General features: G+C 47.1%; 1 protein-coding gene across 1 annotated transcript in view; it reads right to left on the bottom strand.

The window, feature by feature from the left end:
• Positions 1-3,950: 3,950 nt before the first annotated feature.
• Positions 3,951-26,444, bottom strand: part of STAT1 (signal transducer and activator of transcription 1) — a 43,907-nt gene continuing 21,413 nt past the window's right edge. The window contains exons 10-24 of the mRNA XM_083154267.1: positions 21,583-21,675; positions 21,400-21,459; positions 20,789-20,818; positions 18,765-18,858; positions 17,198-17,239; positions 15,352-15,435; positions 14,556-14,654; positions 12,954-13,089; positions 12,001-12,053; positions 10,969-11,063; positions 9,482-9,621; positions 7,994-8,179; positions 7,315-7,390; positions 7,127-7,229; positions 3,951-5,940 (exon numbers count right to left, since the gene is read on the bottom strand). Of these exons, the coding sequence (XP_083010393.1) occupies positions 5,923-5,940; positions 7,127-7,229; positions 7,315-7,390; positions 7,994-8,179; positions 9,482-9,621; positions 10,969-11,063; positions 12,001-12,053; positions 12,954-13,089; positions 14,556-14,654; positions 15,352-15,435; positions 17,198-17,239; positions 18,765-18,858; positions 20,789-20,818; positions 21,400-21,459; positions 21,583-21,675 (1,309 nt within the window). The 3' untranslated portion in view covers positions 3,951-5,922. The remainder of the gene's footprint in view (positions 5,941-7,126; positions 7,230-7,314; positions 7,391-7,993; positions 8,180-9,481; positions 9,622-10,968; positions 11,064-12,000; positions 12,054-12,953; positions 13,090-14,555; positions 14,655-15,351; positions 15,436-17,197; positions 17,240-18,764; positions 18,859-20,788; positions 20,819-21,399; positions 21,460-21,582; positions 21,676-26,444) is intronic.

The raw sequence follows: 26,444 nt of genomic DNA, 5'->3' as shown, positions 1-26,444 counted from the left end.
TGCTGAATTATTGCTGGTATGTTCCCCAGCTTCCCCCTCGGGATAGAGTGCTGAATTATTGCCGGTATGTTCCCCCGCTTCCCCCTCGGGATAGAGTGCTGAATTATTGCTGGTATGTTTCCCCCTCGGGATAGAGTGCTGAATTATTGCTGGTATGTTTCCCAGCTACCCCCTCGGGATAGAGTGCTGAATTATTGTTGGTATGTTCCCCAGCTTCCCCCTTGGTATAGAGTGCTGAATTATTGCTGGTATGTTTCCCCGCTTCCCCCATGGGATAGAGTGCGGAATTATTGCTGGTATGTTTCCCAGCTACCCCCTCGGGATAGAGTGCTGAATTATTGCTGGTATGTTTCCCAGCTACCCCCCTCGGGATAGAGTGCTGAATTATTGCTGGTATGTTTCCCAGATTCCCCCTCGGGATAGAGTGATGAATTATTGCTGGTATGTTTCCCAGATTCCCCCCTCGGGATAGAGTGATGAATTATTGCTGGTATGTTTCCCAAATTCCCCCTTGGGATAGAGTGTTGAATTACTGCTGGTATGTTTCCCAGCTTCCCCCTCGGGATAGAGTGCTGTATTATTGCTGGTATGTTTCCCCCTCGGGATAGAGTGCTGAATTATTGCCGGTATGTTCCCCAGCTTCCCCCTCGGGATAGAGTGCTGAATTATTGCTGGTAGGTTCCCCAGCTTTTCCCTTGGGATAGAGTGCTGAATTATTGCTTGTATGTTCCCCAGCTTTCCTCTTGGGATAGAGTGCTGAATTATTGCTGGTATGTTCCCCAGCTTCCCCCTCGGGATAGAGTGCTGAATTATTGCCGGTATGTTCCCCCGCTTCCCCCTCGGGATAGAGTGCTGAATTATTGCCGGTATGTTCCCCCGCTTCCCCCTCAGGATAGAGTGCTGAATTATTGCCGGTATGTTCCCCCGCTTCCCCCTCGGGATAGAGTGCTGAATTATTGCCGGTATGTTCCCCAGCTTCCCCCTCGGGATAGAGTGCTGAATTATTGCTGGTATGTTCCACAGCTTCCCCCTCGGATAGAGTGCTGAATTATTGTTGGTATGTTCCACAGCTTCCCCCTCGGGATAGAGTGCTGAATTATTGCTGGTATGTTCCCCAGCTTCCCTCAGTTCGGTCCATAAATATTTGGACACTGAGAATTCTTCTAATTTTGGCTTCTGTATGCCATCACAATTGATATGAAATTAAACAACTGGGATGCAGTTGAATTGCACAGTTCTAGATTTAAATCAAGGGTTTGAACACATTTATCATATGGACCTTTTAGTATTTGCAACCAGTTTTATACACTGTCACCTGTTTTCAAGGGTTCATATGTTAATTACATATTGGGACTGCCCAATCTATTTGTAATATTTTTCTGAGAATCCTTTGCAGGTGATGGCTGCCTGGTGTCTAGATGGACATCGCCTAATGCCTTTGTAGAATAATCTACGTCTTTGCCTTCTCTGCTTTCGCAGTATGGTATGGGGGCTATTGTCCATCCATACTGTGAGGCACGTCCTATCTACGTTCCTGCATTTGCCTGAATCTAAGCAGACATAACATTATATACTTCAGAATTCATCCAACTGCTTCGGTCACATCATCAATTAGCACTGGTGGCCCACTGGAAGCCATAACTGCCATCTCCGTTCCTCCACCGTGTGATACAGAAGAGGAGGTATGCTTTGAATCACAAGCCAATCCAGGCCTTCTCCATACTCAAAGATGGCTGTTCCAGAATTGGGCCGGCTGTTTAAAATTTTTGGGCAAAGTCTAATCTGGCCTTTCTATGCTTGAGGCTTATGAATAGGTTGCACCTTGTGGTGAACGCTGCTGTATTTGCTCTTGTAAAGTCTTCCCTATATGATAGAGGCGGATAATGATAAGCCTACCGCTTGGAGAGTGTTCTTCACTCGGCTGAATGCTGAGAACGGGTTTTATTTCTTCACAGTGGAATGGATACTGCACTAATCCACCACTGTAGTTAGTCTTCCATAGACATACAGGTCTTTTGTGTTCCCAAACTCAACCATGAATTTTTTTTTGAGAACTGTTGATTTGGACGCCCCAAAGGTTCTCGCTATCTCTGGAGGATTTTTTGATGTGGTTTTGCAGCCAAAGGACGGCCTGTACCCTGGCATCGAGTGCTCGTTTGTGGCATCACCGTAACAGCTTCTGACTACAAATGCCACAATCAGAATCAGGCTCCAGGCCTTTCCCCTGGTTAATTGACGAACAAATAACAAAGGGATAGCCCAGACCTGTCCATGGAAAAGCTTCAGTCAAATGTCCAAATACTTTTGTCCCCTTAAAAAAAGAGGGGGCTGCATATTACACAGATGTAATTTCTAAACCCGCACTCCAATCTGGATGCAAATACCCTCAGATGAATACTGACAGTCTGAACTTTAAACCCATATTAATTCAATGTATTGACTGTAACTTCTTTATGTTTTGGTAAACCTCTAAATTTGCACAAATTGAGTTTGTGTCCAAATATATATGGAGATAAATGTAGAGTGCTGATTGGTTACCAATATGTTTCTCCACATCCCCCTTGGGTCAGATTTCTAAAAGCATATCCATGGTCGAGCCCAGACAGTCAAATCAGATAGACCGAGATACTAAATAAGTCCCCTGTTTTCACACATGGATCTGGTTTTTAGGTCAACAGTGAAAATGTCAAGTGTCTTAAGTTAACCCCAAAAACATAGAAAAAAGTGAAAACAAGGAAACAAAAGTTTTTGTTTTTTTCAGGGTGTCAATTTTTCACATGGACCCTCAATTAGAGTACCATGTCGCTCTCCATGCTTTGGGCAAGCTGCCTCTCTGCGCACATTGGCATTCCCAATCGTAGTTCCTGCGATTGGTAAAGGATTTGTTAAAGCAGGGGTCTTCAACCTTTACGACAGTGTGGGCCACATTAAAAAATGAAACGAAGCCACTAATCTCTACTGTGGTATTTAGCACAGCTCTTCCTAGACAGACATCACAGTCCCCATAAAGCACAGCCCTTTATAGATAGACAGCACAGCCCCCGCATACATAGTTGGCACAGCTGCCCATACACATAAACCCCACCTCCAAAATATAGTCAGCACCAGGGCTATTTCTAGACAATTAGGGTCCCAGTGCGAACAGAAAAAAAATGCAGCTCCCCCATACATAATATATTGAAGAAATTGCACGCCCCAAAAAGGTGTGTCCTAATTCTAAGGGGCATTGTCTAATTATAAGAGTGTGAACTAGCAGGAAAACCATTACCTGACATCTCACTTTTGCAACCTGCATGACCAGACATTGGTTACAGCAGGAATGGTTGTTGTCTTTCCTCGCTTAAGTTGGATGGCTAAAGGCCGCACAGTAACATATAAACATGAAGGCCCACACAGTGACCTAGTACGCCTCACAAATCAAGCCCAAACAAAGACAGGCTACTTAAATCAATATACACTGTTTATCCGTAATGCCCATTACACATTATGCCACACACCATGATGCCCATTACACATTATGCCACATACCATGATTCACCTCTGGCGTGTCCCACGTGCAAAGGGGACTAGCGCGGAAGGTTTTTTTTTACATGGCAATGACAGGTGGCGGGCCACTTGTGGCCCGCGGGCCATGGGTTGAAGACCCCTGTGTTAAAGTGTGAAACTCATGTTGACCGTATGCGGTCAACCTTTGTCATATCTGTTGACCTAAAGTCGACTAATAGTGGTTGACTGTTGACGTAATGTCCGGATAACATCAGCTTCTAACCTGGACGGTAATGTTGAAGTTTAGGACGCATGAAAGTCTTTTTAGTAGGTCACATGACTGAGTGGCTCCACTGTCTCCCATCAAATATTAAGATACTACAGTTTTAGCCCACTGTCACCTGGAGGTATCTTATATTGGTGAGAGGAGCAATATGGGTTTGCAGTTCAATAAGTAGACAATATTTTGGAAGAACGAAAGTACTTTAATTGTGCACAAATACAAATGCTGAATATATAATATTACATAAACTCCAGGCACTGGTGATCCTTTACCGACTAACCCAAGAGACATCTTCTCACCCAGCCAGCTTGGCCCATATTCTATCAGCAATGGTAGACGCTCCGTCTCCCCACAGAGTCAGCGAATAACAGACCTGGCAGGGCTTCAGCGATCTCCAACAGAGATCCAAGAGGAAGCCCAGTCCAGCAAAGCCTCAATTCAGACTGTGACCAGCGGTACATCCCGGACCCCTCGTTGTATGGTATCCATACTAATGGGGCTAGGCCAAGGTGGTCTTTGATAAGGGTGGTTACTGGCCTGTCTTTCTCCAAACACACCCGCTGCTAAAACGAACAGTCTGTCGGTCTGAAGCACAGAACAGGCGGACCCCACTTTGGTTAAATAAGAATCAGGGTTTCACTCCATCAATTACATTACCCCAGAATCTGTCTGCCAGCATTGTAGTCCCCCCTGTGGGACATGTGAGCAGGGACCCCTCAATAATTACCAGAAATCACCTGAAAACACTTAATAGATCATTACAAAGTTATATATAACGCAAGGACATATGCAAGCTACTAGTGGGAGGACTCAGAACACAAGGTAACACATAATACCTTCCCAGTCCCACCACCAACCAGAAGAGCAAGAGAGGGTGAGCCTGATTTAGAGGTGGATGCTCCTCCGATGTCGCACATAGCGGAGTGTTTTGTTAATGGGCGTATGTCTAAGTCGCTCCGACGTATGTTCCCGAAGGTGCCCATGCAGAACCGCGGTTGTAATTTCACAGAAAACTCAGGGAGCGATGTATTGAAAAAGCAGCGGGCGCTCTTGGACATGGCAGTGAGGTGTGTTATCGTGCACACAGAGGTGTCCCATCTTATGGGCATGTTGGTAGAAGTGGCTGCACGTATAGATGCTCGCCCAATGTGGATGCTGGCGGTGGGCGCCTCTGTCCTCACACATTGATACACAAAGATGTACGCAAGCGAGTACAGTGGAAGGACAGGCGACCGCCGGTAGACGCTGAGCGGGCGTTTGTGCACCCACCTCTGTATCAGGCCATGAGTCAGGGGGATGATGACCTTTATTTATGGAGTAGACTTAAATACAAATCACAAACTGGAAACCCAAAGAACAGGTGACAAGACAGTATCACAGCTGCGGAACGCTGACGTGTTGATGTTCTACTCAACACTGGACACTAGACATAGCCTACGTCTCTTCTCATGCACAGCAGCAGAGACTTCATTGTATTTGTACATCTGAAAATTAAATAATTGTGTTGCTAATAATGCTAAAATAATGACTTAGTTTATACCGTTAGACTGTATGCAGATAAGTTGCCTGGTTTCCTAGAACAGCTGATTATACTATATTATTGTTTAGGTTGAAGTAGTTATTGTAAAGTGATTATTCTGTCCTAGATTTCACATTGTATAAAGCAGCCCACACGCGGGGAGATGAGCGTTCTAAGCGAATGCTCAGATTGCTCAGCGCTGCACAGCAATGTGCCGCTGAGCGATCTGTCAGGGCCAGTGTTCTTCGTGAGAACACTGGCACTGATCCCCGCAATTAAGTCGATTTATCCAGCGTGCTGGATATTAATCGACATGATGATAGCGCAGGGCCGCTCGTCGCTATGTCCCTACACACGGAGCGATGTAGAGGCACTTTCTAAGCAATCTCACTAGAGATTGCTTAGGAAAAGCCTGTGGATCGCTTTGTGTGTAGGCCCCATAACACTATCACACACAGCTGTATATCACATGCATCTGATGTGGGCTACGCAATCACTGGTATCTATAGCAGGAGACCCCTGCCAGCAAGTGACCCAGTACCGGGATACCTGGAGACACAATGAGCTACACTATAACGAAGTGACTGACGGGTCTTGGGCTTCTTGTGATGTTCTGAGAAAACAGTGAAGCGGTTTAATTGCTGTACGACATCTGTTGAAAGGAAAACATTATAAAATAAATGATTACATTGAATGAAGTGGTGTCCGTGTTAATGTTATGTACAAGGATACTCCAGCAGAGAAGGGTAACAACGCATTTCACCGGTTTACTCCGCCCAGCTCATTAATAACAGGCATTACAAAGTATACAGGGCAGGATGCTGTAACAGCCGCGGCCCCGCTTCTCCAGCTACCGCATCCATAATAACGGCATATCCACTAGTATTAGTAACGCACCCGCACCTCCCACCTTTCACTCTCCCCCCCTCCCCCACACTTCCTTTCCTCATCTCCCAAAAAAGCGATGATAGTGTCAACATGAGAATGTCAGCACTCACCATGTCGTCACTGCTGAAATGTGGCCATGATTAGAATGTTGACAATATGGTGGACCCCGATGCAGTGAAACTAGCGGATCTGCGCTGGCGGTGTCTCCTGGGTTTGGAGGTCAGGTGATGATCACTTAGGGGTTCTGGGTGTGCAGAACACTCACTCTTCCCTCGCTCAGCCTAACACTACATTCCTGCGGAATGTCTACACATTCCACATGTTGACATTTTTTCAACAATGTTGTGTTGACATGTGGTAAATTTACTAAAGCTTCTACAAATGTTTGCTGTTGCCCATAGCGACCACATTCTGGCTATCATTTCACTAGTGCATCAAAGAAAAGAAAATGATAAACAATCTGGTTGCTATGACCTCTTCATTTTTAGAAGCTTTATTAAATGTACCCTTATGTATTTAGGCACAGCGGCGATGCCAAACATGTGCAAATGTCACAGGACACCTCCTTTCAAGCATCGCAGATCTGGTTCCTGAGTCCGAAGACGCAGTATTGGATCAGCACACCATCCCTTCCCGGGTCATCTCCTGGTGATCTGTCCCATTCCAGCCTTTGGAGGTGGGAGCCCGGGGCATACACCCAAACAGACCACCCCCGGTTACTGGTTCTCCGCTAGAATCCAATACCCCCAACAGGCTATGTTTTGTGGCTTTTTCTAGTCAAGCACAGTAACCATCCCACTGGTTTGCACAAACAGAAATCCTGAAAACATGACCTGTTGGAGGTAACGGAGGGTTGGAGGTGAGAGCCACTGATATAGATAAACAATACATCCACATCCTTTTTTCTTATAAAAAGGACCCATATTGCATTATTGCCCTCAAATACCCACCACAGTGTCAAACCCCGATGGTCCTACGAGCCTGGCCAGATCGTCGTACTCCGCCTCAGACATTGGCAGCAGGGAATCCGGATTCTGGAGCCGGGAAGGATGTCTACAAGAAACAGAGACCAACAGGTGAGAGATAACACAATACACCCGACCGTTCTGGGCCTGAGAATATTGCTGGGGATACTCACACTTCAGATACTGAGATGAGTTCAGTCTTGATGTATCCCGTTCCTTTGGGGCCATCAAGATCCATCGGTTCTGGAACTAGAACAAAACATGCAATTAGCTGGGTATGGGCGGGCTCTGCTACCCACTCAACGCTAGCTGGCCAGCCCAAAGGCAGCCTCGTGCACCATGTAAGGGAACCCGGAACCTTTGCCGGTTTGGGATCACAACATTTGAAGTAATATCTATACCATGCTGCACTGCAGGTGGGGCAGATGTAACACCTGCAGAGAGAGTTAGATTTGGGTGGGGTGTGTTCAAACTGAAATCTAAATTGCAGTGTAAGACAAAAAGCGGTCTAACATCTTTGGGCTACATGTAAAAGCAGCCAGTATTTACCCTGCACAGAAAAAAATATAGCCCACCCAAATCTAAATCTCACTGCAGGATTCATCTGCCCCACTTGCAGAGCAGCATGGTTTCTCCACACAGGAATCAGGCCCACTGCACGGTATATTGGTATTTTAAACACCAGAAAGCTGCATTTGAAGGCGGATCACTTGGCACATGACACATCTTTATGCCCACATGACTGACACATGACATCATAATTCCAGTGTCATCGGTCATAGTTACTTACCGCTGATTAGTTCCGCCACTGAAGCACACTATATTAGGCCTGTTAGCTGCTGCATTACTTACCGTCCTTAGGCCTGGAGTAGAACTTGCCAAACGCTGTATCTTTTAGTGTGCTCGGATACAAGAACTTCAGAGGATTCTCCGGAATGTTCTCTGCCGCCATTACTTTATAGCTGCGGATAATGTCTGGGAGGGTAACTGCGGAAAGTTCCTTCTTCGTATAAGGCTCCACAGAATGGAAGACGGACTCTGTAATCACACACGGGTATTGGTCTGTAATACTACTGGGGATGACTGACTGTAAGGAATACATGCAGTAGGGATCATCGCTCTCAGGGGTCAATGCAATGAGATGGGGGCAGCGAGTTACAGCTGTAACACTGCCAACGGGCACAACATCTGTCCTGACTAATTAGCAGTCAGCTTTTGGTGTGATCGAGAGAAAAGGGCGTATTGTGCAGTGGTGTAGCAATGCCAGTGTCACTGGGGCACAGGTTCCCCGCAGGATCCCGCGGAATCTGCTGAAAATGGCCGCTTCCTAGGAGGAGGAATCACAGCGTGTACAGAGTTACCCAGAAGTGCCCAATTCCATGAACGCCTGCAAGCATGCAACCCCTGGCAATGAGCAAAAAAGCCCTGGCAACAATCTTGAAATTCATGGCAACGAGCATGTAACCCCCTGGCAATGAGCATGTAACCCATGGTTGCCTACCTGACCCTCTCCATGAGAGAGAAATGCTCTGTTCCTGGTCCTCCCTGGTAATGTATGATTGCCAGCACCTGTGGGGAGCTAGGTCATTGATAAGAAAGGTGTCACCATAGGTGATGGTAATCATACATTACCAGGGAATAGAGCATTTTCTCCCTCATGGAGAGGGTCAGGTAGGCAACCATGATGTAACCCCTGGTATCATGCATGTAACCCCTAGCAACGAGCATTTAACCCCTGGCAACTAGCATTTAACCCCTGGCAACGAGCAAAAAAACTCTGGTAACGAGCAAAAAAAAACCTGGTAACGAGCAAAAAAAACCACTGGCAACAAGCAGGAAACCCCTGGCAACGAGCAAAAAAAAACCCGGTAACGAGCAAGAAATTCCTGGAAACGAGCATGTAACCCCTGGCAACGAGCAGGAAACCCCTGGCAACGAGCAGGAAACCCCCTGGTAACGAGCAGGAAACCCCTGGTAACGAGCAAGAAACTCCTGGCAACAAGCATGTAAGTAAAAGAAGTATATTTAATGTATTGGGCATGGTATTGTTAGAAACTTTTTTAGCAGGGGTGGCACAAAATGTCTAGTTACGGATGGAGGGTGTTTTTTTGGGGAAGTCATTTAATGGTGTGTGGGTCAGTTTGGGGGTTGCTAATGATGTAAACAGGTTTACTGTTACATTGCAATAACTTAAATGAAATTCTCTCTCTCTCTCTCTCTATATATATATATATATATATATATATATATATGTGCAACGTAGCTGGCAGAATGTTCCTAGCTCCGGAGGACCCCGGTGCACAGAGACCACATTATATTATTACGATATTATTTACTTACCATTCTGTAACCTCTCCACCCAGGTAAAGGTGATGGCGCCTTCCCTGCTGCTCTCACTGAACCTCAGCAGAAACGTGCCGGGCGGCTTGTCCTTCAGCAGAACCCGCTCCCTTTCCTTGCTGATGAAACCCGCAATACACCTGGCACAAGCGAGGGAGAATATTATACTATAACTGCGCGAGCGAGGGGGAGAATTATACTATAACTGCGCGAACGAGGGGGAGAATTATACTATAACTGCGTGAGCGAGAGAATTATACTATAACTGCGCGAGCGAGGGAGAGAATTATACTATAACTGCGTGAGCGAGAGAATTATACTATAACTGCGCGAGCGAGGGGGTGAATTATACTGTAACTGCGCGAGCGAGGGGGAGAATTATACTGTAACTGCGCGAGCGAGGGGGAGAATTATACTGTAACTGCGCGAGCGAGGGGGAGAATTATACTATAACTGCGCGAGCGAGGGGGAGAATTATACTATAACTGCGCGAGCGAGGGGGAGAATTATACTATAACTGCACGAGCGAAGGGGAGAATTATACTATAACTGCGCGAGCGAGGGGGAGAATTATACTATAACTGCGCGAGCGAGGGGGAGAATTATACTATAACTGCGCGAGCGAGGGGGAGAATTATACTATAACTGCGCGAGCGAGGGGGAGAATTATACTATAACTGCGCGAGCGAAGGGGAGAATTATACTATAACTGCGCGAGCGAGGGGGAGAATTATACTATAACTGCGCGAGCGAGGGGGAGAATTATACTATAAATGAGCGAGCGAGGGGGATAATTATACTATAACTGCGCGAGCGAGGGGGAGAATTATACTATAACTGCGCGAGCAAGGGGGAGAATTATACTACAACTGCGCGAGGGAGAGAATTATACTACAACTTCGCGAGCGAGGGGGAGAATTATACTATAACTGCGCGAGCGAGGGGGAGAATTATACTATAACTGCGCGATCGAGGGGGTGAATTATACTATAACTGCGCAAGCGAGGGGGTGAATTATACTATAACTGCGCAAGCGAGGGGGAGAATTATACTATAACTGCGCGAGCGAGGGGGAGAATTATACTATAACTGCGCGAGCGAGGGGGAGAATTATACTATAACTGCGCGAGCGAGGGGGAGAATTATACTATAACTGCGCGAGCGAAGGGGAGAATTATACTATAACTGCGCGGCGGTGGCAACGCTACGGAGATACATTTGGGATGCCATTCCCCAAAAACCTTACCGGCAGTTAGAAGAAAACAAAGCCGTATTACGATAGAAAGGTGGCAACAAATATAAATAACCCAGTGGTCGTTATAACCTGGCCAGTCAGTGTAGTTACAGATCACTTTCACATATTGTAGCGCGTGCAGAAGGGAAGATTATACTATGGTGGTACAATGTGGTCATTTATAGTGACGGGTCCATTGTACGGTACAAGGAGCAGCCGGTGACTGTACACAGCAATAATAATAACTACTCACCCGTCATTCCACAGACACAAGAGATGTTTTTTAATGAGCTCTAAAACGCCCTCAATCCAAAGCCAGAATGGGAAATTCTTGTCATTCAGATTTTCCTACAAAAACATTAAAGCAGATTTGTGGAATACTTTATAGTAATGATATGAATACACAAGCTTACAGCAAAGCACTAACTACGCAACATCTCAGGTCAGTGTCTGCACGCGCGTCAGGGTCTGCTGGTGGCACGCGCGTCAGGGTCTGCTGGTGGCACGCGCGTCAGGGTCTGCTGGTGGCACGCGCGTCAGGGTCTGCTGGTGGCACGCGCGTCAGGGTCTGCTGGTGGCACGCGCGTCAGGGTCTGCTGGTGGCACGCGCGTCAGGGTCTGCTGGTGGCACGCGCGTCAGGGTCTGCTGGTGGCACGCGCGTCAGGGTCTGCTGGTGGCACGCGCGTCAGGGTCTGCTGGTGGCACGCGCGTCAGGGTCTGCTGGTGGCACGCGCGTCAGGGTCTGCTGGTGGCACGCGCGTCAGGGTCTGCTGGTGGCACGCGCGTCAGGGTCTGCTGGTGGCACGCGCGTCAGGGACTATCGAATGATGCGGGTGATCCACCACAGCCTGCGAATGTATGTTTATCTTAAACATCCATTCGCAGCCCGTGCAAGCGTACGTGCCGTGCAAGGGCGGGGGCGAGCGTACCGGCATTCGGCGGGCGGTGTCTGGTGGACTCGCAAGGATGCAAATTCGCAGCCTTGCAAATCAACCAGAATAATCCCCTTGGTGTGGATGTCTGAGCTGCTATTTGGGAGGAATACTAAATATCAGCCAAAGAATTGATAGTGCACAATTATCATATCGACACTGTAGATGGTGGAACGATGTGAAATCTGTTGAGAAATATCGATCAGACTGATAGTTTCACAGTGCATTCCCATCCCCTCTGTGTATCCCCATGCTCTGTGTATACAGCCCTGTTACTAGGTCGTGTTCTTATCAGTTTGCAGACTTGTGTGTTGTATATCTATATAAGAATGGAACACTTGGTTTTTGTTACCTTGCAGAATCTCGTCCATGGGATAAAGTCCTCTTGATTAATTGTGTTGGTACCTGCAGGTGAGATTATGGTTTATCATCAATATAAAATAAATGTACAGGGTCCATATTACATACCAGTTGGATTGCAAAGAAAAGAATGACATCATTATTTATTGGCACATTATGACATAAGCGCACCAAAGATTCTGTCCATTTACTTTCCAAAAATGCCAATGCGGTAAAACCCAGACAGGTCCTCAGATTATCCTGAAAAGCTATTTGTGAAAGCCAACTAAGAGTGACATCATTGCAATGGGTGAGATCAGGCTGAGGATGGCCCGACATCACCACCAAGATTGAGGCTGAGGATGGCCAGACATCACCACCAAGATTGAGTTTACCAAAAAAACATACGCGTTTCATTCATTCATTTAATCAATGCAAACAGGACGCACAAGCAGTTTCTGCTGATTAAAATTATATGCGGCATGCCTATATTCTATAGCAACCGCAGCTGTATCTGCATATGAAATGTATTGTTTTATTCCTTATGCAGATACATGCAGAATATAGGCATGCTGCATATCATTTTATTCACCTAATGTCTGAGAAGGTCTACACAGGTTGACCCTGCAACAGACCAGGGTTCTTCCCAGGACCAGCAACCAGGGTCAGTGCCCTAGCTCCCACCGTTATAGCCCGGTCATGCCTAATAAGGAGCTGATTGGTGGAGACAGACAGGTGGGAGTTGACATCTCCAAGCTCCCACAGCAAGCCATAAGACCCAGGTAATCTAGGTCTGGTGAGAAGGGCAATGACCCAAGAATAACCCAGTTATATCACCCATGTGTGAATAGGGACAAGAACAGAAAGCTCCGGCTTCAACCCTAAGATCTCATTCCTGTAAGTTGAACATGCAATACAGCCGGGGGTGTGCAGATGTTTGGATATGACTGTATATGGGTGTCTTACCCAGGAGCTTCTCCTCCAGCATGCTCAGCTGATCAGCATTAAGGCCGCGTTTCGTTACGGAGGAGAACTGCCAGCTCAGCACTTCAGACAGCTGCGGCCACCTGGCCGCTGGGGGATTCAGGAAGAAGGACAAATTCTGCAGGAGAACCACAGCAGCAGCATTACTGATCACACCACAGTATACAGCACTGTATTAGGCATGGAGGGAGACAATGCTGCAGAGTAACTATGCATAGTTCACTCGCTTTACCCGTTTCCACGCTGAAGGTTCCGGCTTTTTGGCTGCAACGCTTCAATGAAGACCACTTCTGGCTAGAATTCTCCAAACAGTAAATGGATGTACCTGGATCCCACTGGTACCGGCCGGTTCTGAGCTGATGGTACCGCTGGACATCTCAATTTCAAAGTAAGCATGGATGTGCCTTTCATCTAAGTTTCCTTGGCCTACCACTGCATCTACGGTCCTCAGTGATGTCCATTTCTTTGTGCTTGAGCAGCACATCTTGAAACCCCAGTCTGCTTTATCTCTGCCTGGGAGAGACCTTGTGGATGCAGTATAAGACTTTGCACCTTATTCAGGTCCGTTCGCAATGGCCGTTCGCACAGGGACCGATATTTGGCATATGCGCAGCTGCATGTCGGCGGTGCGTGCTGCCGCAGTGAACAGACTGTTCGCCAGGTGCAGGCACCCAACATTGTGGGCGGTGGACGTGGAGTGGCGGCCGGAGAACTTGCCCATGGGAATGCCCAGCGTTTAATGAGCGTTCCCCTGGTAATCGCCCGGTGGCGTGGGTGCCAGGGGTGGGCAGCTGACATCACCTGATGTCAGCTGCTTGCCCTTTTCCTTCCGAATGTGCACGCATATATAAGCGAACCGAGAGTCAGTTTTGATATGCGTGCATGCACCAAATCATTTGATGGTTGGCGACCATTGTAAGATATGGGAGGTTCCCCCTGGACTGAGAATGGATGTTTATGTTAAAAATCCATTCACAGCCCGTGCGAACGAACCTGGTGTGCGAGGGGAGGAGGGATGGGGGGGCAGCCTGGCATTCACAGGGCGAGTTCTGGACGACTCATAATAACCATAATAAACCCCTTTGTGTCTTGTTGTGTATTTCTATGGTGTACGACCTATGACATGAAACGGTCTTCTATGCCGTTACTTTTTGTAGCAGAGTTTGGCTGTTTCTTCTGCGCCTCCTACACAGCTGTTTCTGTTTCATTTAATGACTGTGTTTCAACCTACATATGAAAATGATGATCACCACCACCTGTTTGGTACGATTGGTTAATCATACACATAACTGTAATCCTACAACTTCCCTCACTGGTTTGAAGGCAAAGGGCGGTCACACCACCAAATATTGATTTCTCTTCTGTTCATTAACTTTGCATTTTATTAATTGATAAAAAAAAACAAAAGAAAATATGACATATATCAGCAGCCAATGGTGCATGCCCCGAGGGCCTTCGCCACACCCCCTCATTGGTGCAGGCACGCCCCTCCCCAGATATAGCCTCACCCCTTCTGTAATGCCCTCTGATCCCGGTCAACCCAGCACCAATACAGGGAGGTAGTCTTTATCTGTGGGCACATACCTTGGTCTCAGAGGTCAGCATGTTGTACCACAGAATAGAGGCCCAGCCGCTTGGGAGCTGGCTCACATTGGAGATCACTACGATGGGAAGCGATGCGGTCTGTAGGAAGAAGGAAAGGATACAGAGATTTATAACACGACATACAATTCTCTGTCACAGGGCTGCGGCCTTTAACTGGACTTGATTCAAGAAATCCAAGAACAGGAGTCCTGGTGCCATCAGCCACAGATCGCCTTATACTGTATACAGCAAATACGTAATACAGCGGCCTCTCTGCTACATTGTGTTACACATCAAGGGGTAGATGTATGGGGCAGTGATAAGGGAGAAGTGAGTCAGAGGAGGAGTGGCCCATGGTAACCAATCAGCACTGAAGCAACACCTATAATTTGCATAATATAAAATGATATAGAGCAGCTGATTGGTTGACTCCTCTAGCTTATTTCTCCTCCCTTATCACGGCTCCATACTCAGACTGAGTCACTGTGCACACCTGTGATGGCCAGTAGGGGGCGCATCTAGTGCTTATAGTGGTGGTTCCTAAACTATGGTGTCCAGGGCAAAATCTAATTATTTATGGTCAAATTAATAGGCAAAGCCTTTTGACTTAGAAACCATTGACCCTGTGCTCCATACCCCTCTAGTTCAGAACCCCTTTATGGTGAACTAGAATGGCCGCAGCCTGTGGAACGTTGTAACGATAGGTTATGTGACAGTAAAGGGGCTACGGGATATGACATAGCGTTTCCCCCATGTCGCTATATCCACCTCCTCATACAGTCCTACAGAAGCGTACCTCTAAGTCCACCACTGCTCCCGGCTGGCAAAGCTGGGTCTCAAAACTCAGCGAGTGCAGCTCTTCCGTGACAATGAGGGGTCCCTAAACAGAGGACAAGAAGCAGCGTATTAGGATAACAGTACATGAATCTATATATCTGGCACAATACGGAGATACGGGTTTCCTGCGTAACGTGTGCAAATCTGTACAGAACATAAACCAACGCTGTGCACAGGCAGCGGGGACCATTATAAAATAAATCAACTCAAAGTGGAAACAGACAAAAGCCGTCCAATGACAATATTATGGGGAGGTTCACAAAATTGCGGTTTTGCGCGCAGTTTACAAACTGCCACATGTCAAATTTGGGGCCAGATTCTCTAAGCTTCAAAAGTGATATAACGGAGAGTGATAAACAGCCAACCAATCAGCTCCTGCCTGACATTTTTCAAACACAGTCTGCGACATGGCAGGCAGGAGCTGATTGGCTGGTAGTTTATCACTCTCCATTTTATTACTTTTGAAGCCTTGGTGTCCAAAATGAATATCAGGGTCTGAAAATGACATTTGGGGAACCTCCAAGTGGTACATGGCTCAGCCAGGGCCGCTGTAAGACACTAGTGGGGCTGGGTACAAGGCCCAGTAACGCACCACCTCTGCTGCACGAGGGGGGCATCAATGAAGCCTGACATGTCGTACAAGTCTCCAACCCAAAGCTGAATGATGGTTGGCACTTCTACCCTACCCTTCCAGGCTGGCACACGGCACCCCTTGCTTGTGAGCTGGTGAGGACTGTGAACAATGCTCCTATTGTTACCACACTACTTGGTTTAAACCAAATCAAAACATATTATAGCACCTTGTGTCAAAAAGTATCCCCCCCCCCATTCACATATAAGGAACACTCTTATTATTATTACTAAATAAAAACCTAACAGGGTTCTGGTTTACCCCTCCCATTTTGGCGCAGCATCCCTGCATCTTCCAGCAAATCCACCCATCATCCCCGCAAACCCCCCCCCCCCCCCAACATCCCCGCATCTGTCCGCAAATCCCCCCCCCATCATCCCCGCAAATCCCCCCCCCCCATCATCCCCGCATCTGTCCGCAAATCTCCCCCATCGTCCCCGCATCTTTCAGCAAGTCCCCCATCATCCCACATCTTTCAGCAAGTCCCCCCATCATCCCCGCTTCTTTTAGCAAGTCCCCCCATCATCCCCGCTTCTTTCAGCAAGTCCCCCCATCATCCCTGCATCTTTCAGCAAGTCCCCCCATCATCCCGCATCTTTCAGCAAGTCCTTCCATCATCCCACATCTTTCAGCAAGTCCCCCCATCATCCCCGCTTCTTTCAGCAAGTCCCCCCATCATCCCCGCATCTTTCAGCAAGTCCCCCCATCATCCCGCATCTTTCAGCAAGTCCCCCCATCATCCCCGCATCTTTCAGCAAGTCCCTCCATCATCCCCGCATCTTTCAGCAAGTCCCCCCATCATCCCCGCATCTTACAGCAAGTCCCCCCATCATCCCCGCATCTTTCAGCAAGTCCCCCCATCGTCCCCGCATCTTTCAGCAAGTCCCCCCATCGTCCCCGCATCTTTCAGCAAGTCCCCCCAGCAACCCCCGGTCTCTTTTTTTGTCAATTAAACTATCACTGTATTTTCGGAGTGTGGGAGGAAAGTCATGCCAGCACAGGGAGAACATGTAAACTCCATACAGTAATAACCTTACACGGACACATACATGCAATGTCTCTTCATGTGCAACTGCTCTATCTGTATATCTGTAGTGACAATAACCCACAGGAAGGTGACACAGACGCTATTATTTGACTATCACATATTCCGCAGCGCTGTACAGGTACTCACCTCATTGGTTCTGTTGCCGGCATTTTTCTGTTCTTTTAATTGCTAAAAAAATCAAATATACAAACCCGTTATAGGACGTAAGAGGAATGTATTATAGAATAGTAACTAGGAGTGATACAGGGAACTCGGAGCAGATTCCCAGAGGGCACACGGGGACCACACAGACATATCCTGGGGTAAACCAGGGGACACTGCGCTATAGGAGGAGTCTGTCACACTGCCGCAGACAGCAGTCACATTGTATCACATCTTATATCTATGTCTAGTGATGTGTATCACTGATACACTGCCATCTGCTGGCAGCAAGTGAAACTGCATCTCTTTGTCTCTCTCACAGAGACAATCATGTACAATTAGCTGCATTACTAGCTTTCGAAGCATTTGCTTCGAGCGGGCTTACTAGCATCTATATATCTATACATATAATAAATCCTTTTTGAAGCAGCGCTCCAGCCTTGATGTAAAAAAATGTGTGTTTAATTTTCACAGCATAGACGGCAACGTTTCAATACATTGTGTATTGTCCTCAGGCTCAATGTATTGAAACGTTGCCGTCTATGCTGTGAAAATTAAACACACATTTTTTACGTCAAGGCTGGAGCGCTGCTTCAAAAAGGATTTATCATATTGCTGGAAACAGCAGATTGCCGAGGAACTTTATAAGTCAGTCTGTCTGTCTCTCTCTCTCTCTGTCTCTCTCTCTCTCTCAGAAAATAAATGAACTTCTGCTGCAAAGTCTTACGAGTGCCGCTTCTACTTCTTGTACTATCGTGGGTCCACGGATTCTAAGAAGGCACCAAAGCAGTACACTGCATATTGCACAGCGAGTGCCGGATCATTGGATAAAATAAATAAATATATATATATTTTTATTTTATTTATTACACCAGGCGGCACTTGGGCGACTGAGAAGAAATGGAGACCACACACAGGTACAGGCACACATATGTAAAAGGCTAAATACTCCTCGCATGTATGAGGTGAAGTACCGCCAGTGACCACTAGAGGCCAATCAACCGATCAAATCCTTAATGGTAAATGTTACTCCTTAACAGAAAGTAAAAGCAACTCAAGCAGGGACACTGATCTGTTTCAAACTTGCTGGACATGGAGAGAGGGTGCTGTGATTGGAGGTAGGAGCAGATATGGACTGGGGTGGGGTGGAGAGTTTGTGGGCTTTAAACTGACACAGCTGAAAGTGGAAATTGTCACAGCTGAAAGTGAAAGTCAAAACTGTCACAGCTCAAAGTGAAAGTACATTGCAGAAGCCGTCATTTTGACAAGTTTCTAATAACAGTTAGTTTTTTAAATGATACGCATACAACGGCAATCAGACGAGGTCTGTCGCCCTGCAGCCAGTGACTCATAAAAGGGGCTCATTCACCAACATTGCCGTCTACGTTCTAATAGAACCAGCTTCCAGCAAATGCATCCGACCAATAGTTTCCTACTCCTACAAGTAAAATAGTAGCAGCCCCGATTATCTCACATTCTCCCCCCACGGATCTTCAGACGCTGGTGACTGTGCGATCCCCATCATCACCCCATAGACTGTAACCTCATTTACCAGATGCCTGAATTCTGCAGCCAGGCAGCCATTGGTAGATTCCTCCATGTTCATTACTTTCGTGCTCGTTCCCAGAATATTGAATTTACGGAACCTGCCAAAGAGAAGGAGAAGCGTGAGGGCAGAATGTGCCGCTGATAGCACAGGGCAAGGTATACGGACAGTTGTGGTGAAGACAGTGGGCCGGATCGGACAGGGCAAGGTATACGGACAGGTATACGGACAGTTGTGATGCAGACAGTGGGCCGGATCGAACAGGGTAAGGAACGGACAGGTATATGGACAGTTGTGATGCAGACAGTGGGTCGGATCGGACAGGGCAAGGAACGGACAAGTATACAGACAGTTGTGGTGCAGACAGTGGGCCGGATCAGACAGGGCAAGGAACGGACAGGTATACAGACAGTTGTGATGAAGACAGTGGGCCGGATCGGACAGGGCAAGGAATGGACAGGTATACGGACAGTTGTGATGCAGACAGTGGGCCGGATCGGACAGGGCAAGGAACAGACAAGTATACAGACAGTTGTGATGAAGACAGTAGGCCGGATCAGACAGGGCAAGGAACGGACTGGTATACGGACAGTTGTGATGCAGACGATGTGCCGGATCAGACAGGGCAAGGAACGGACAGGTATATGGACAGTTGTGATGCAGACAGTGGGCCGGATCAGACAGGGCAAGGAACGGACAGGTATACGGACAGTTGTGATGCAGACAATGGGCCGGATCAGACAGGGCAAGGAACGGACAGGTATACAGACAGTTGTGATGAAGACAGTGGGCCGGATCAGACAGGGCAAGGAACGGACAGGTATACAGACAGTTGTGATGAAGACAGTAGGCCGGATCAGACAGGGCAAGAAACGGACTGGTATACGGACAGTTGTGATGCAGACGATGCGCCGGATCAGACAGGGCAAGGAACGGACAGGTATACGGACAGTTGTGATGCAGACAGTGGGCAGGATCGGACAGGGCAAGGAACGGACAGGTATACGGACAGTTGTGATGCAGACAATGGGCCGGATCAGACAGGGCAAGGAACGGACAGGTATACAGACAGTTGTGATGAAGACAGTGGGCCGGATCAGACAGGGCAAGGAACGGACAGGTATACGGACAGTTGTGGTGCAGACAGCGGGTCGGATCGGACAGGGCAAGGAACGGACAGGTATACAGACAGTTGTGATGAAGACAGTGAGCCGGATCAGACAGGGCAAGGAACGGACTGGTATACGGACAGTTGTGATGCAGACAGTGGGCAGGATCGGACAGGGCAAGGAACGGACAGGTATACGGACAGTTGTGATGAAGACAGTGGGCCGGATCAGACAGGGCAAGGAACGGACAGGTATACGGACAGTTGTGATGCAGACAGTGGGCCGGATCGGACAGGGCAAGGAACGGACAGGTATACAGACAGTTGTGATGAAGACAGTGGGCCGGATCAGACAGGGCAAGGAACGGACATGTATATGGACAGTTGTGATGCAGACAGTGGTCCGGATCAGACAGGGCAAGGATCGGACTGGTATACGGACAGTTGTGGTGCAGACAGTGGGCCGGATCAGACAGGGCAAGGAACGGACAGGTATACGGACAGTTGTGGTGCAGACAGCGGGTCGGATCGGACAGGGCAAGGAACGGACAGGTATACAGACAGTTGTGATGAAGACAGTGAGCCGGATCAGACAGGGCAAGGAACGGACTGGTATACGGACAGTTGTGGTGCAGACAGTGGGCCGGATCAGACAGGGCAAGGAACGGACTGGTATACGGACAGTTGTGGTGCAGACAGTGGGCCGGATCGGACAGGGCAAGGAACGGACAGGTATACGGACAGTTGTGATGCAGACAATGGGCCGGATCGGACAGTGATCACGTGAACGCCGAGCCGCTACAGGAAAAGGGGGCGGTTGCAGAGTTGAACTCATGATGGGTATAGGGTGTGAGGTGCACGCTGGGTGCAGGGGACTCCCCACCGCACATCCTGCACTATTACACATAGAACACGCACTTACCCTTTCACCGTGTTCCTCTCATTCACATCTCTACAGAAGACATAAATAATAAATAATTACTTTTAGATAACATAAAACAAAAATCAGCCCTGTTTATTTATATGGCGCCACAAGGCTTCCACAGCGCCTAACAATACATTAGCTAACGAATTGCAGTACAAGGCAAATTAGTGGTAGGTAGAGAGAGTTCCATCAGGGGACAGGACACTGAAGCAATTATCAGGGTGGCAGAGTATACACTCCAAGTAAAGCAAATGAGGAGAGAGGGCCCTGCTCGTGAGATATCAGCCTCCAGGTTCTTGTTCCACCTCAGATTCAACCCAAGATGTTTTACTAATATCAACAAGTTGTCGGTCGTTTACAGGAATTAGATTTTCTCCTTACAGTCTAGATCACGCCTGTCTGACCAGTGGCCCTCCAGCTGTTGTGAAACTACACATCCCAGCATGCCTTGCCATAGTTTTTGCATTCCCTAATAGCAATACTGTGGCAAAGCATGATGGGACTTGTAGTTTCACAACAGCTGGAGGGCCAAGGTTGGACAGGCCTGGTCTAAATGGTGTCAATGAGAAATAGAATGATATAGATTGCACTATTACACATATACTTACTTATCAAACACGGCTTTTACTTTTAGCTGGTAGTTGAGCTCCTGTAGGTTGACCAGAAGCCTGGAACAGAAGGAATATGTACTTAGAATGCGTTGTCCGTACAAGTTAGTATCCATCATGGAAATCTGTTCATTATATGACCAGCGGACCCCGGAACGTGCAAGCGCAGCGGGAAATCAGTACCTTAGCTTCACAGTAAACTGGACGCCAGTCTTCAGGACCAGGGGCCGCTGCGGGTGGGTGGGCATGCACGGCTGCCTTTCAACCACAAAAGAGCTGTTGAACAAACATAAAAGTGATTTAATATATTAATGATATAATACTGTACATTAGTGATGTAATATATTAGTGATATAATACTGTAAATTAGTGATATAATACATTATAACTTTTTCAAAGCCGGTGGAATGTACCGTTCCGATTTTCTGAAACCTGATGATTTTGTAATTTTTTTTAAAAGGAAAAAAACTGTTTGGCGCTGTGATAAACAGGTAACATATAGCACTGCGTGAGGGGGGGGGGGGGGGGTCTGGGCGCTGTGATAGAAAGGTAACATGTAGCACTGCGGGGCGGGGGGGCGCTGTAATAGACAGGTAAAATATAGTACTGCAGGGGGGGTGTGATAGACAGGTAATATATAGCACTGTGGGGGGGGGGGGGCGCTGTGATAGACAGCTAACACATAGCACTGCAGGGGGAGGGGTCTGTGCTGGACAAGTAATATACAGCACTGCAGGGGGGGGGGGTGTCTGTGCTAGGCAAGTAATATACAGCACTGCAGGGGGGTCTGTGCTGGACAGGTATCATATAACACTGCGGGGGGCACTGTGATAGACAGGTAACATGTAACATACAGTATAGCACTGCGGGTGGGGGGGGAGCACTGTGATAGACAGGAAACATGTATCACTGCGGGGGGGGGGGGGGGGAGAACTGTGATCGACAGGTAACATATAGCACTGTGGGGCGCAGTGAGAAACAGGTAACATAGCACTGTGGGGGGTGCTGTGATAGACACGTAACATATCGTACTGCAGGGGGGGGCTGTGAAAGAAAGGTAACATAAAGCAGTGTTGGGGCTGTGATAGGTAATATATAGCACTGTGGGGGTCTGTGCTAGACAGGTAACATAGATCACTTGGGGGGGGTTGTGCTAGACAGGTAGTATACAGCGCTGCAGGGGGGTCTGTGGGGTGAGTGGGGTGATTACAGCAACTACTGTTAATGAATTTAAATCAAAACTGGATGCATTTTTGGCCACTAAGGGAATCCTATAGATATGACTTACTCACGTCAGTAGTTACAAGTTAGATAGGTTGAACAAGATGTAAAAACGTCTTTTTTCAGCCTTAATTACTGTTACTAATATACAGGTGTGTAGCTGGAGGAGGGTGATACCTATAATACTAATATACAGGTGTGTAGCTGGAGGAGGGCGATACCTATAATACTAATATACAGCTGTGTAGCTGGAGGAGGGCGATACCTATAACACTAATATACAGGTGTGTAGCTGGAGGAGGGCGTTACCTATAACACTAATATACAGGTGTGTAGCTGGAGGAGGGCGATACCTATAATACCAATATACAGGTGTAGCTGGAGGAGGGCGATACCTATAATACTAATATACAGGTGTGTAGCTGGAGGAGGACGATACCTATAACACTAATATACAGCTGTGTAGCTGGAGGAGGGCGATACCTATAATACTAATATACAGGTGTGTAGCTGGAGGAGGGCGATACCTATAATACTAATATACAGGTGTGTAGCTGGAGGAGGGCGATACCTATAATACTAATATACAGGTGTGTAGCTGGAGGAGGACGATACCTATAACACTAATATACAGGTGCGTAGCTGGAGGAGGGTGATACCTATAATACTAATATACAGGTGTAGCTGGAGGAGGGCGATACCTATAACACTAATATACAGGTGTGTAGCTGGAGGAGGGCGATACCTATAACACTAATATACAGGTGTGTAGCTGGAGGAGGGCGATACCTATAATACCAATATACAGGTGTAGCTGGAGGAGGGCGATACCTATAATACTAATATACAGGTGTGTAGCTGGAGGAGGACGATACCTATAACACTAATATACAGCTGTGTAGCTGGAGGAGGGCGATACCTATAATACTAATATACAGGTGTGTAGCTGGAGGAGGGCGATACCTATAATACTAATATACAGGTGTGTAGCTGGAGGAGGGCGATACCTATAATACTAATATACAGGTGTGTAGCTGGAGGAGGACGATACCTATAACACTAATATACAGGTGCGTAGCTGGAGGAGGGTGATACCTATAATACTAATATACAGGTGTAGCTGGAGGAGGGCGATACCTATAACACTAATATACAGGTGTGTAGCTGGAGGAGGGCAATACCTATAACACTAATATACAGGTGTGTAGCTGGAGGAGGGAGATACCTATAACACTAATATACAGGTGTGTGGCTGGAGGAGGGCGATACCTATAACACTAATATACAGGTGTGTAGCTGGAGGAGGGCGATACCTATAATACTAATATACAGGTGTGTAGCTGGAGGAGGGCGATACCTATAACACTAATATACAGGTGTGTAGCTGGAGGAGGGCGATACCTATAATACTAATATACAGTTGTGTAGCTGGAGGAGGGAGATACCTATAACACTAATACACAGGTGTGTAGCTGGAGGAGGGCGATACCTATAACACTAATATACAGGTGTGTAGCTGGAGGAGGGAGATACCTATAACACTAATATACAGGTGTGTAGCTGGAGGAGGGCGATACCTATAATACTAATATACAGGTGTGTAGCTGGAGGAGGGCGTTACCTATAACACTAATATACAGGTGTGTAGCTGGAGGAGGGAGATACCTATAACACTAATATACAGGTGTGTAGCTGGAGGAGGGCATTACCTATAACACTAATATACAGGTGTGTAGCTGGAGGAGGGCGATACCTATAACACTAATATACAGGTGTGTAGCTGGAGGAGGGCGATACCTATAATACTAATATACAGGTGTGTAGCTGGAGGAGGGCGATACCTATAATACTAATATACAGGTGTGTAGCTGGAGGAGGGAGATACCTATAATACTAATATACAGGTGTGTAGCTGGAGGAGGGCGTTACCTATAACACTAATATACAGGTGTGTAGCTGGAGGAGGGCGATACCTATAACACTAATATACAGGTGTGTAGCTGGAGGAGGGCGTTACCTATAACACTAATATACAGGTGTGTAGCTGGAGGAGGGCGTTACCTATAACACTAATATACAGGTGTGTAGCTGGAGGAGGGCGATACCTATAACACTAATATACAGTTGTGTAGCTGGAGGAGGGAGATACCTATAACACTAATACACAGGTGTGTAGCTGGAGGAGGGCGATACCTATAACACTAATATACAGGTGTGTAGCTGGAGGAGGGAGATACCTATAATACTAATATACAGGTGTGTAGCAGGAGGAGGGCGATACCTATAACACTAATATACAGGTGTGTAGCTGGAGGAGGGCGATACCTATAACACTAATATACAGGTGTGTAGCTAGAGGAGGGCGATACCTATAACACTAATATACAGGTGTGTAGCTGGAGGAGGGCGTTACCTATAACACTAATATACAGGTGTGTAGCTGGAGGAGGGCGATACCTATAACACTAATATACAGGTGTGTAGCTGGAGGAGGGCGATACCTATAACACTAATATACAGGTGTATAGCTGGAGGAGGGCGATACCTATAACACTAATATACAGGTGTGTAGCTGGAGGAGGGCGATACCTATAACACTAATATACAGGTGTGTAGCTAGAGGAGGGCGATACCTATAACACTAATATACAGGTGTGTAGCTAGAGGAGGGCGATACCTATAACACTAATATACAGGTGTGTAGCTGGAGGAGGGACGATACCTATAACACTAATATACAGGTGTGCAGCTGGAGGAGGGAGATACCTATAATACTAATATACAGGTGTGTAGCTGGAGGAGGGCGATACCTATAACACTAATATACAGGTGTGCAGCTGGAGGAGGGAGATACCTATAATACTAATATACAGGTGTGCAGCTGGAGGAGGGAGATACCTATAACACTAATATACAGGTGTAGCTGGAGGAGGGAGATACCTATAACACTAATATACAGGTGTGTAGCTGGAGGAGGGCGATACCTATAACACTAATATACAGGTATGTAGCTGGAGGAGGACGATACCTATAATAGTAATATACAGGTGTGTAGCTGGAGGAGGGAGATACCTATAACACTAATATACAGGTGTAGCTGGAGGAGGGAGATACCTATAACACTAATATACAGGTGTGTAGCTGGAGGAGGGCGATACCTATAACACTAATATACAGGTGTAGCTGGAGGAGGACGTTACCTAAAATAGTAATATACAGGTGTAGCTGGGGGAGGGACGATACCTATAACACTAATATACAGGTGTGTAGCTGGAGGAGGACGATACCTATAATAGTAATATACAGGTGTGTAGCTGGAGGAGGGCGATACCTATAACACTAATATACAGGTGTGTAGCTGGAGGAGGGAGATACCTATAACACTAATATACAGGTGTAGCTGGAGGAGGGCGATACCTATAACACTAATATACAGGTATGTAGCTGGAGGAGGACGATACCTATAATAGTAATATACAGGTGTGTAGCTGGAGGAGGGAGATACCTATAACACTAATATACAGGTGTAGCTGGAGGAGGGAGATACCTATAACACTAATATACAGGTGTGTAGCTGGAGGAGGGCGATACCTATAACACTAATATACAGGTATGTAGCTGGAGGAGGACGATACCTATAATAGTAATATACAGGTGTGTAGCTGGAGGAGGGAGATACCTATAACACTAATATACAGGTGTAGCTGGAGGAGGGAGATACCTATAACACTAATATACAGGTGTGTAGCTGGAGGAGGGCGATACCTATAACACTAATATACAGGTGTAGCTGGAGGAGGACGTTACCTAAAATAGTAATATAC

This window comes from Crinia signifera, chromosome 7 (genome assembly GCF_055691185.1).
Source record: "Crinia signifera chromosome 7, ASM5569118v1, whole genome shotgun sequence".
NCBI classification, from domain to species: domain Eukaryota; kingdom Metazoa; phylum Chordata; class Amphibia; order Anura; family Myobatrachidae; genus Crinia; species Crinia signifera.
The sequence above is the reverse complement of the archived record's forward strand: the minus strand, read 5'-3'. Positions and strand labels throughout refer to the sequence as shown.